Raw genomic sequence first — 12,639 nt, 5'->3', positions numbered from 1 at the left:
GTGGCAGCCCTATAAGCTGTGGAATTCCCTTCCCACAGAAGGGGTATCTGGAATCTTCATTGTATAGACATGTCACTTTACCTGGGCCTTTGACACCTGAAATTGACAAACAGACAGACAGACATTAGGACCCACCCTATTTTTCCAGTGGTGAATTCTTAAATTTAAAACTTACTGTAATACTGCATTTTTTTACATTGTGACATGTAAGAAATCTATTAAAATAACAAGAGTGACAAGAGTGCTCTAGAACCTAGCTAAACAAACCACCAAACAAGAACCAGTGGTGAGTTGTTACTGGTAGTTCTTCCTTCCAGCAATGAAATCTTGCATCTCCTTTGATGTCGTCTGCCAGGTGACAATGAAGAGGTTGTTCTGTCCAGAGGCTGTGATACAGGGACAATATTTAGTATATCAGGCAATAAAGGTAAAGGGACAATATTTAGTACTAGTGTATTTCAGCCCGTTCAATAACGGGCGCTAGAACATCCTGGGGTTTGGAGAAGCGCTTGCGCAGCGCTTCTCCGAACCCTGGGACCTGTCCTTACTGTCGGCGGCAGGGGGACAGGAACGGAGGAGGAGAAAGCGCTGCTTTCTCCTCCTCCGTTCCTCTCTCCCAGCCGCCGACAGCAAGGAGACATCCTGGGGTTTGGAGAAGCGCTTGTGCAGCGCTTCTCCGAACCCTGGGACCTGTCCTTGCTGTCGGCGGCAGGGGGACAGGAACGGAGGAGGAGAAAGCGCTGCTTTCTCCTCCTCCGTTCCTCTCTCCCAGCCGCCGACAGCAAGGAGACATCCTGGGGTTTGGAGAAGCGCTTGCGCAGCGCTTCTCCGAACCCTGGGACCTGTCCTTACTGTCGGCGGCAGGGGGACAGGAACGGAGGAGGAGAAAGCGCTGCTTTCTCCTCCTCCGTTCCTCTCTCCCAGCCGCCGACAGCAAGGAGACATCCTGGGGTTTGGAGAAGCGCTTGTGCAGCGCTTCTCCGAACCCTGGGACCTGTCCTTGCTGTCGGCGGCAGGGGGACAGGAACGGAGGAGGAGAAAGCGCTGCTTTCTCCTCCTCCGTTCCTCTCTCCCAGCCGCCGACAGCAAGGAGACATCCTGGGGTTTGGAGAAGCGCTTGCGCAGCGCTTCTCCGAACCCTGGGACCTGTCCTTACTGTCGGCGGCAGGGGGACAGGAACGGAGGAGGAGAAAGCGCTGCTTTCTCCTCCTCCGTTCCTCTCTCCCAGCCGCCGACAGGAAGCAGACATCCCGGGGTTCGGAGAAGCGCTTGCGCAGCGCTTCTCCGAACCCTGGGACCTGTCCTTGCTGTCGGCGGCAGGGGGACAGGAACGGAGGAGGAGAAAGCGCTGCTTTCTCCTCCTCCGTTCCTCTCTCCCAGCCGCCGACAGCAAGGAGACATCCTGGGGTTTGGAGAAGCGCTTGCGCAGCGCTTCTCCGAACCCTGGGACCTGTCCTTACTGTCGGCGGCAGGGGGACAGGAACGGAGGAGGAGAAAGCGCTGCTTTCTCCTCCTCCGTTCCTCTCTCCCAGCCGCCGACAGCAAGGAGACATCCTGGGGTTTGGAGAAGCGCTTGTGCAGCGCTTCTCCGAACCCTGGGACCTGTCCTTGCTGTCGGCGGCAGGGGGACAGGAACGGAGGAGGAGAAAGCGCTGCTTTCTCCTCCTCCGTTCCTCTCTCCCAGCCGCCGACAGCAAGGAGACATCCTGGGGTTTGGAGAAGCGCTTGCGCAGCGCTTCTCCGAACCCTGGGACCTGTCCTTACTGTCGGCGGCAGGGGGACAGGAGCAGGGGCGTACCCAGGATCAAAATTAGGGGGGGCAAGGGGCGGGGGCAAGGGGCGGGAGGGGAGGGGCCACAGTGGGAATGTGGGCGGGGCTACGTGGCTTGCGTCCTCCCAGCTCTTCTGAGGAGGCAGCCCCAGGCTCTTGTTCCCGGCGCGAAGCTCCAGAGGCGCACGGGGAACGCAAGCCTGGGGCTGCCTCCTCCACTTACACTCCCCGCTCCCGCTTAGCGCTCCTCCGCTTACGCTCCCCTCGCGCCTCTGGAGCTTTGCGCTGGGAGCCGGAGCCTGGGGTTGCCACGCTGCGCCCCTTAGCCTTTTGCTTCTAGGGGGGGCAATTGCCCCCTCCTGCCCCCCTGCCCACAGCACTGGTCGCCCCTCTGGGCAGCTCGCCCCATCCCCCGGGTGCGCTGTTTCTGCCCCGAGCGCAGACGGCTCAGCCTCCTCTTCCTCTGCTTCCCACCCGGCTCCCCACTGTGCCTCCTGGGCTGGCTCCGCAGCCACTGTCCCTGGCTGAGCTGCCCCTGCAGCTGCTCTGCATAGTCTCTTACGTTTACACCCCACCGCTTTTGCAGCTCGATAGTGGGAGGGGGAGAGGAGAAAGTGTGATGGGTTATGGAAAGGGGAAAGGGGGGAGGGCTGGTCTGTTTCTTTCTGGCTGGGGCCGCGCGCCCCGCTTTTTGCATTGAGATTTCTTCTTTCTTTTTAGCTTGGGGGGGGGGGGCAGCTGGCTTCTAGAGTAGGGCAGCTGCCCTAACTTGCCCCGTGGTGGGTACGCCCTTGGACAGGAACGGAGGAGGAGAAAGCGCTGCTTTCTCCTCCTCCGTTCCTCTCTCCCAGCCGCCGACAGGAAGCAGACATCCCGGGGTTCGGAGAAGCGCTTGCGCAGCGCTTCTCCGAACCCTGGGACCCGTCCTTACTGTCGGCGGCAGGGGGACAGGAACGGAGGAGGAGAAAGCGCTGCTTTCTCCTCCTCCGTTCCTCTCTCCCAGCCGCCGACAGGAAGCAGACATCCCGGGGTTCGGAGAAGCGCTTGCGCAGCGCTTCTCCGAACCCTGGGACCCGTCCTTACTGTCGGCGGCAGGGGGACAGGAACGGAGGAGGAGAAAGCGGCGCTTTCTCCTCCTTCCTTCCTCTCCCCCAGCCGCCGACAGGAAGGACGCGCGCACTCTCCCCCCCCCCGCCTCCTCCAACCGCCGCTCCTCACGGCCAGGGAGGGTTGTGAGGAGGCCTTCGCCGGCCTCCACCCCGGCGGGAGCGGCGGTTGGAGGAGGCAGAGTGGGGGGAGAGTGCGCGCGCGCAGTCTCTGCTGTCCAATCCCTGTATCCCTGGGGCACATGCGCAGTGACCCAGGGACACACGGGACATCTGGACGCAGGGACAACATGGACATTATTATATAGGATATCAGGCACAATTGATAAATAGTACTTTAAAACTAACAATTTTAGCACAAAGGTAAAGGTAAAGGGACCCCTGACCATTAGGTCCAGCCGCGGACGACTCTGGGGTTGCGGCACTCATCTCGCGTTATTGGCCGAGGGAGCCGGCGTACAGCTTCCAGGTCATGTGGCCAGCATGAAAAAGCCGCTTCTTGTGAACCAGAGCAGCACACGGAAACGCTGTTTACCTTCCCACTGTAGCAGCACCTATTTATCTACTTGCACTTTGATGTGCTTTTGAACTGCTAGGTTGGCAGTTTAGTATACAATGCAGTATTTGAGTACATTTGTTTTTATCCACTTCCATTGTTTTTATCCACTTCCATTGCTTCAGAGTTAAGGAGATTTGTTACCTTGTGGGGGGACCTCATTTAGACCCTGAGAGATTGTTTATGCATTCTCTCCAGTAATTAGTTTTATTGTTTGGAATTTAGAGACAGTACATCCATCTTTCTTCCATTGCATCTACTAATTAGCCGTTTTATCACAGTTTTGGTTTCGTACCAAAGTCTCCCTCTCTTGTGATTGATTAAATACTCCCACTAGGCTTTTAAAGTACACTTTAAGATTTGCAGGGCTTGCACTTGGAGATTACAGTTGCAATCCACCAAGTCCTGTATTGCAGAGCTTTCTTTATACTTCTTCTGCAATTTATTTGTCTTCTTGGTCTCCTCTGTTTCTCATCTGTCTCTCCTCTTCCTGTGCCACCCGCTACTCTGCTGGAAATGAAAAGAGTGCCAGTGAGTTCATTCTTCCAGAACAGCTAACACTTCTTTTCCTGGGGAAGGAGACCTTTGTTGCTTTGATCGGCGGATTCACTCATCTGTTTTGTCTGCCTGCCTGCTTTGTGCACTGCAGTTCTAGGGCAAATGGGGGAGAAGTGTTGCAACATTTTCTCTCTGTCGGTTTTTGCGGTCCTGACTTTTCAAATACAGTGATTCACAGCCTTTTCTGGAATGTTCTAAGGTTTAAAGGCATACTTTTCGGGCTTTTATTGCCCCTTTTGAGATGGCAGATTGAGAGCACTATAAAGCAAAGAGCACATTTCTGTTGCTCCCTCACACATGCCACAATGCCAAACACAATGACTTGGTCAAGGGAGGGCAAGCGCATGGAGCAACCTTCCCCAACCTGGTGTCCTGCAGAAGTTTTGGACTAACATTTCCCATCATTCCTGCCCATTGGCCATACTGACTGGGGCTGCTGGGATTTGTAGTTCAAAACATCTGAAGAGCACCAAGCTGGGAAAGGCTGGTCTGAAGTTCCCTCCGCTGACCAGTTAGCCCTGCTAGTGCTGCAGGAAGGAATGTTGCCTGGTTCATAATGCATATCACATGCAGCAGATATGCCAACCAGCTTTAAATTCATCCAGGTTTTTAAAACTGTCTTGGGCATAGGAAACAGACACACTTCAATTTATGTATCGTTTGTAATAAGTTCCCTTCCTAGACTTAGGGTTCTAGATAGCCACCCTTTGCAAGCTGGGAAACAGATTTCTTTGAAATCACGGGGACTTGGTTCCAAGATGTGTAGAATTGGGGTGTAATGTTCGGAGTTTTTAATGAAAGTAACGCATTACTTAACAATACACATTGTAGAGATGGAACATTAGCAGCGAAACAAATAAAGGTCTCTGTGACATAGTTAAGCTCTACCTTACAAATAAAGCTTTGAAAGTCAAAGCTTGGAAATTCTTTTAATGTATTTTTGGAAGTCACTGCAACAGCTGTCAGAAAGTTTAAAAAGCCAGCTGTTTCCTCTTTCAGCTATACTAAAAGGGTGAACCCGACATACCATATAAAATACAGTGGTGATTATTTACAACAGTCATGTCTTTGGTGTGCTTTGCAATATGATTAATCATTCTAAACTAATTTGATTTTAAATATGGAAGTGATTTGTAGGTTTTCTTCACTATCTCTTCAGCCTATGATGTTTATCCTGGCATTGTACAAGGGGTATATTTCTAACCAGCCTTTGCTTTGTGCATGCATCCGTTTGTTAAGGCAACACTTGTGGTTGTGCCTTCAACTTCAATACACTTTGGGGACATACAAAATAGAATGGTCAAAACTTTTGTTCTTCAGTTGTAGACACCCTTTGTAGTTTCATTAGAGCAATCTGTTGGCTAAGGTTCTGCCTCCTCCTGGCAATATGATTGTGTTAGCACCCATTTCTCTCAAATGCTCAGACTAGCTTGTCTGGGTGACTGGAAACAGGGTTCTTCTGAAATTTCAGGGCTTTGTTGATGTCTTTTCTAAAGTATTTCAAAATTGGAGGATGGAGGGCATCTAATTAACGCCCCTTAAAAAGGTCAGGTCTGCTGCAAGGCCTCGGATATGCAAGACTGCACTGGATTCTGTACTGTCATCCATGTATGTTTAATGTTCAGCCAGAGCCCAGAAGAAAATTAGCATGAGAGTGCAAGCTGAGGTCATGAATATGCTGAGGGTGACCAGAGCGAAAGCATTTGGTAGTTATATCCATCACCAATTCCTCTGAAGCCTTCAACAACCAGTCTCTATTGTAATAAGCAAAAGGAAGGGATAGTTTACAACAGTCATTCTCAAAGTATAAGGCAGAATTGGTTACAAAATTAATTGACAACCATTAAGGTATGCACATCCTGTCTGCTCTCATTGTGTTTTGGATAGTAAGTTGAGAACCATCCACCTCCAGTCAATGTAGACAGCATGGGGTTTCATCACTTATGCTGATTTCTCTGAACCACTGGAAGAAAGTGTTGCTTTCCTTCCCTATTATGTCTGCTCCCTCCCATTGTCTGCTCCTTCTGCCTCTGTGATTCTGATCGATCTTTTTAACTGTCAGGTAAACTACCTGTTTCAGTTCTCCTTCATAAGCATTTGGAGCCTAAATGGTCCAGCACTATCTTAAGACCACATGTCTTAGGACTGATATAAGGGGCACTGCTCCCTGACCTGTCATTAGCAACTATCCAGTTGGCAGTTGCAAAGAGCATAGCCTTTTCACTGGTGGCACCTAGGAAGGTCTGCAAACCTACTTTTCAGTGGGTGGTGAAAACATTTTTTTTATTATTCAGAAAGGCTTTTATGACTGTTTTTACTTTAAATAGTCCATTTAAAAAACTTAAAGTAGTCTAATGATGGCATCTTATCTTCCCCCATGTGGTCACAGATAATTAAATCAGTTTTAGAAGCCTGCTTTCAGAATGTATTAGATCAGTTTAATTTAAGGCAAGAATCCCAAAACATGAAGCCCAGGCATCTGCTACAGAAGGTATGTACATTTCCATCTCTCTAGCCCCTGGATTTGTTGTGGAGGCCCCAGGATTAGGTTAGGAGGCAGAATGTGGAACTTTCCCCCATATTATAACCAAAGGCGAGAGAGGTAGCCAAGTCCTCCCTCAGTTAAATAATTTTGTTCCTTGTGACATTGCACCCCCTGGGACCAGAAACGTATTTGACAACCAGTGTTTTTGTTATGTGATAGCTACACTAGACCAAACACAGTGTAAGAAAAGAAATAGTGCTGAATGCTGGATGTGATTGATTGATGAAACAAATGCTTAGGATACTGGTATGTTTGTTCATTCATTTATTTGTTTAACTTATCAGTTTTTACAACATCAAAGTATCTTTAAGTTACAAGTTAAAAATGCAAAGTTGCCTAAAATAGCTAGAAGCAATAAATCAACACATAGTGCTAAAATTGTTCCTCCAACAACAATCAATATTTTAAAATATCAGGGCATTATATACTGGAAACAACTCTATAACAAGTCTGGATATGTATTCTCATAGGAGATTGTAAAATTTCAGCATGCTTTCAGTTCACTACAATTAGTGATTTATGGAGGCACACGGCGCAGGAATTTGTGCTGGGAATCACAACTGGTCAGTTGCTCAAATCCCTTCCCGCTCCTTCCTTTCAAGAAGGATGTAAGGAAAACAGATGGAACTATTTTTTGTAATCATTTGTAGTGTACTTTTGCTTTCAGATAAAACAATAAATAAATTGGAGTGTAGATACACCGAAATATCAGTCCAATTCCAAAAGTGATCAAAAGGGTCGTTTTAGAGCCGGATTGTCGAGTCGAATCAGTAAAAGAACCCAGGACGGGGCCCTGTTTCGATATGGACGTCTTCGTCAGCTGGTAATATCAAAAATATCAAAAATTCTCAATTGGCATGGCTTACGTTTTATAGTATCACATAGCATTATATAGCAGTTCCTTACCTAATTTATGAGGTCGTGTTGACTTGTGAAATAGAATTCTGTTTTTCAAATATAGTGTCTGAAAATAACAAAAATGCATGTTTTAAGTCTAAATAAAAGTTGTTAATTATTAAATGTAAGGAACCAAATGCTATATAATGCTATGTGATACTATAAAACTTAAGCCATGCCAATTGAGAATTTTTATGTAATCTATGTATTATTTGTTATTATTTGATATTTTTGATGTACAGTGGTACCTCGACTTACGAAGACGATCCATTCCGCAGCCGTCTTCGTAAGTCGAGGTTTTCGGATGTCGAAGCACTGCTTCGGCCCATGTGCGCTGCTCTGCGCAGAACGCACACACCGGGCACACGCAGCGAAAAGACTTCCGGGGTTGTCGACTTCGGAAGTCGAAACCTTCGGAAGTCTAAGCGTTCGGATGTCGAGGTATGACTGTACTATTATTGTCTAAGTTGTAACACTTTAAACTATATATACTCTAGTGAACCTGAAGCTCATTTCTTGTTTGTATTCATTTGTTCTGTTCAAGACTGTTAGTCAAATAAGGTATGTATTCTGGTAAGACTAACTCGTGAGTAGGATTTATTCCTAACATTGAAATTGCTGGCCAGAGTTCTTGGTGCAAAAAACCCTTCTTTTCAGATAAAACAAGAGATGCATGTGATCACAGAGCTGTCATATATGTTAATTGTTCCATTACCTATTGCATGTTCCTCCTTATTGCCTTATCTACTAACACATAGGCTGCTTGGGAGAAAGTCTCATTGCTCAAAGAAGGACTTTCCGCTGACTGCAAAGCTCTGAATATGTCTTTGAAAATTACCGTATTTTTTGCTCCATAAGGTGCACCTGACCAGGCACACCTAGTTTTTAGAGTAGGAAAACAGGGGGGGGGATTCTTTTCTAGTGAGCTTCACTGGCTCAGAAGGAAGGGGTGAGAGAGGGAAAGAGAGAGAGAGAAGGCAGGAAGGGGGGGGTGTGTGAGAGAGAGAGAGAGAGCTGCCGCGGGCAACTACAGCTGCCTCCCGCTCTTAGGAGAGCCGGCGGCAGCATCAGCACCCCGAAAGGAGCACGCTGATGCTGCCGCGGGCTCTGGCAGGGGCAACGGCGGCTGCCCCCCAATATTAGGAGAGCCGGCGGTAGCATCAGAGCTGCTGCTGCTGCTGCCAGTCCTGGCAGGGGCAAGCACGGCTGCCCCCCGCTTTTAGGAGAGCCGGCGGTAGCATCAGAGCCCCAAAAGGAGCGCCGATGCTGCCGCCGGCTCTGGCAGGGGAATGCCTGGTAGCCGTGGTTGGGAGAGGTGCTGTGCTGTGCTGCACCTCTCCCAACGGCGGCTACCAAGCCTCCTCTTGCAAGCTTTGCTTCATAAGACGCACAAACATTTCCCCTTCCTTTTTAGGAAGGAAAAAGTGTCCAAATCTGTAGGCTTTTTTCCTGCCTAAAAAAAGGCACTCAGAGTGGCTTACAACAGAATACTAAAAGCATTAAAAACAGTCATTAATAGTCATTAGAAAATCATATAGAGGCAGCAGGTGAGTAGACTACAGAAGTTAGAGCAACAAATCAGGGAAGGGGATCAGATTTTGTGTGACGTGTATTTGGATGTTTCACCTATTATTGTAGCTGATGGTTCCGTTATTTTTGGTTAAGAATGCAGGAGGAAGCATTGCTATCCGATAGGCCTCTGTAATGTAGAGCCCAGGACCAGTATGAGGGGCAGACCGCGATGGCGGCTTCACGCGGCGCTATATTGCGGGTGAAACTGCCACCGCTTGACTCCCTCCGGTGGGCTCTGGTAGCAGAGGGATTCTGGAGTGGCAGCAGTTCCACCAACGATATACCGCTGAGTGAAGCCGCCATCCCATTCTGCCCTCATACTAGCACAGATGGAGAAACAGCTTGTTCCTCCCTCCTCTTTTTTAAACTGCTTGGCTGAGGGGCATGCAGCTACCCTTGCCTTTTATGGAGCCTCCAACCCGCCACTGGCTCACATCCGTGCTCCCTCAGCTGGGGGGCAAGAGGCTTCACACACCCCCTTCAGCATCACAAATTATTTCTCAGTCAAAAGCATATTCTAGTGAAGCCTTCTCCAAGCTGGTGCCCTCTAGGTTAGGTGCCACTCAACTTCTTGTCCACTAGAAGAGTCCAAATCCTGGAAAGGCTAATGTACTGACTGGGGTGATAGGAGTTGTAGTTTGGGGGAAAGGCTGGGCTAGTTGACATCAGTCTGTTTGTAAAATTCTAGTCCTAAGGATCTACAGGGTTTTAATTTTATTTATTTCAAGCATTTGTACCCTGCTTTTCCACAGCATTCCAAACAAACAAAAAACACAGTGGGGAAACACTAAAACGCTAAGCCAAAAAGGCATTAAGTAAAGCTACATTCTCGAAGCTATGAACATGAGTTTGACCAAACTGCGGGAGGCAGTGCAAGACAGGAGTGCCTGGTGTGCTATGGTCCATGGGGTCACAAAGAGTTGGACATGACTAAACGACTAAACAACAACAACAAAGCTACATTCAGTTCAACATGTTGTGATGTGGGAAAGTCTTTGATTTCTCAATAGGTGTGAGGGGAACCCTACCATTCTTAAATCTGTCATTAGCAAGAAAGTGGATGGGGAGGAGTATCCTCTTCAGTGGGGTAACAGAATGGAACATTCTGCTCAACATGGGAGTTTCACCTACTAACAAGTTCAGAGTTGATAGGTTGAGCCATTCCAGACTGTCCTGCCATTTGGAGCCAAACACGATAGTTAAGACTCCCACCCATGTTGATAGTCTCCATTATCATTGGAAATTTAATTAACTGGAGTTAATACAAACTTGGTAAAGACAGGTAAATAATGCAAGAAAGAAAGAATTGTCTGAAGAAACAATGTTGGTGCTTAATCATAGAATGAAATGCATTTTTGGAACAAACTTGGCTTATGCAGTCAGCCTGATTATAAAAGGCTCCTAGAGTTCATCCTTTTTTATTGCACCACCCATACCGAACACATAATTCTTAGGAAAGTACAATGTGATTAATAGGAAAGTTGATACATTCCAAGCTGATAAAAAGGATGTCACTATTCTTGATATTTTTGCTTTGCTTTCTAAAAAAAAAAGGTAAAGGACCCCTGAGAGTTAAGTCCAGTCACAGATGACTCTGGGGTTGCGGCGCTCATCTCGCTTTTCAGGCCGAGGGAGCTGGTGTTTGTCCACAGACAGTTTTTCTAATCCGCTTCTGGTGCAATGGAATACTGAAACCAGAGCAGCGCACGGAAACGCCTTTAACCTTTCCACCAGAGCGGTCCATATTTATCTTTTTTTGCGTGCTTTCAAACTGCTAGGTTGGCAGGAGCTGGGACAGAGCAACGGGAGCTCACCCTGTTGTGGGGATTCGAACCGCCGACCTTCTGATTGGCAAGCCCAAGAGGTTCAGTGGTTTAGACCACAACACCACCCGCATCCCAGACTTAGTCATGCTTAAAATAGACACATTGCAAATCAATTAGGTTAGTCATGACTTCAATGTGAATTTCTTTTATCATCTACTATGTTAATATGCAACAATAAAAATGGGTTTTGTTTTGTACTATGGCTGCTTATTGGGCAAAATACAGGAGAAAGTATCAAAATAAAAAGTATAAAATGATAAAATACCCAGCTTATTATTTTGATGGAAACTTCCCTGGGGCACAAAAAAAAATTAAATTGAGTATCTCTAAGGCAACATCTCTGCTAATGCTTGTTAACATTAGCCAATTATCTTTGTCATTGCTAGGAATGTCCATCCCCCCTACAAGCCCACTTATTTGTAAAATCATGCTGTTTTTACACGTGGAATTAACAGTTTCATTATATCTAAGGTAAAAATGTGCAAATTGTTTACTGCTTCTTATTATAAGATTTTTCCTATGTTTGTTTATTCTATCAAAAAGCAGGTTACAAAACATTTAAGTTTAGCCTGGCCAACAAAATGAATGCGTATCTTTTTTTCTTAACAGGATGTCACATGTGCTCCATTTTGAAGATAAAACCAGAAAGGTGAAAGACGCAAGTGTGCAAGATGAAGATACTTTTGAAATTTATGATCCTCGGAACCCAGTTAATAAGAGACGAAGGGAAGAAAGCAAAAAGATTCTGAGAGAGAAAAAGGCAAGGAGATGAAATGAATGTAAAGTTTGCCAGAGCCAGCTTGGAAAATGACTGCACAACTGTTCTGGCTCTGTAGTAGCTGGTGTCCCAAAATATATCACTTACAAGGTGTGAAAAGGAATCTGGTGTCTAATTTGGAAACAGTGCTATCTGCTTTGTTTTGTGAATTCTTATGTAAAAAAAAAAAGCTCCCTGAAATCATTCTTAGCAATTATTGTGAATAAATAATTCCTTTTCCATTCTCAGTTTCTGTTTATGTAGTTGCATTCTTAAAGTAGAGGGTTCTGCATTTGCAATCTCTCTAGAATACTGAAAAGTATCTTTTCAGAATATGGAACGAAAGGTTTTGCCAGTACTAAATGGGGATAATGTTGTTATCGCTCCCTCTAATAGCAAACTTAGGTGGTGAGTGCCAACAGAATCAGAGCCAAAACAGGGCCACTGAGAAAAGGGAGGGGGCAATGGAATGCTGAGGGGAACTGAAGTTTGAAGAAATACAACAAATATTTAAATAAAAATGTGCAAACCATAATCTACGCTCAGCCCCAGAAAAAGTCCATTGAGAATTGACCATGCTCTGCAGCTGCAGATGGTTGACACTCAGTTGTAAAAGACAAAGAGAGGGAGTGACTTACTTGACTGACTTCAGCTTCTCTTGGCTTCTACAGTATTTGGAATAGGGGCATGGTTGGCTGGAACCTGGAACGGAAGCATTCCTGTTTGGAATAGAAGGCAACATTTTATCAAACACTTTTAATATTTATAATGTTTAAATCTTTGAGAAAAATATTTTCACCACATAAAAATACATAAGAAACAGAATTAGCAGCATTCACACACACACAAAACAATAAATGTACCATTTATTATTTAAATAGTTTCCAATAATACTTATGGTCAAATATTCTCTTGACTTATTATACCAATACATGACAAAGCTGCGGTAAAGGTAAAGGTACCCCTGACCGTTAGGTCTAGTCGCAGACGACTCTGGGGTAGCGTGCTCATCTCGCTGTATAGGCCAAGGGAGCCAGCGTACAGCTTCCAG

General features: G+C 46.5%; 1 protein-coding gene across 2 annotated transcripts in view; it reads left to right on the top strand.

The window, feature by feature from the left end:
• CWC27 (CWC27 spliceosome associated cyclophilin) overlaps window positions 1–11,836 on the top strand; it is a 120,953-nt gene extending 109,117 nt beyond the window's left edge. For both annotated transcript variants that reach the window (XM_035100352.2, XM_060280267.1), the window contains exon 14: window positions 11,441–11,836. In XM_035100352.2, coding sequence (XP_034956243.2) covers window positions 11,441–11,603 — 163 coding nt within the window. In that variant the 3' untranslated portion in view covers window positions 11,604–11,836. The remainder of the gene's footprint in view (window positions 1–11,440) is intronic.
• Window positions 11,837–12,639: the final 803 nt, after the last annotated feature.

This window comes from Zootoca vivipara, chromosome 11, assembly GCF_963506605.1.
Source record: "Zootoca vivipara chromosome 11, rZooViv1.1, whole genome shotgun sequence".
In the NCBI taxonomy this organism is placed as follows: domain Eukaryota; kingdom Metazoa; phylum Chordata; class Lepidosauria; order Squamata; family Lacertidae; genus Zootoca; species Zootoca vivipara.
Note: the sequence above shows the minus strand (reverse complement) of the source record. Positions and strands in the feature narration are given on the sequence as shown.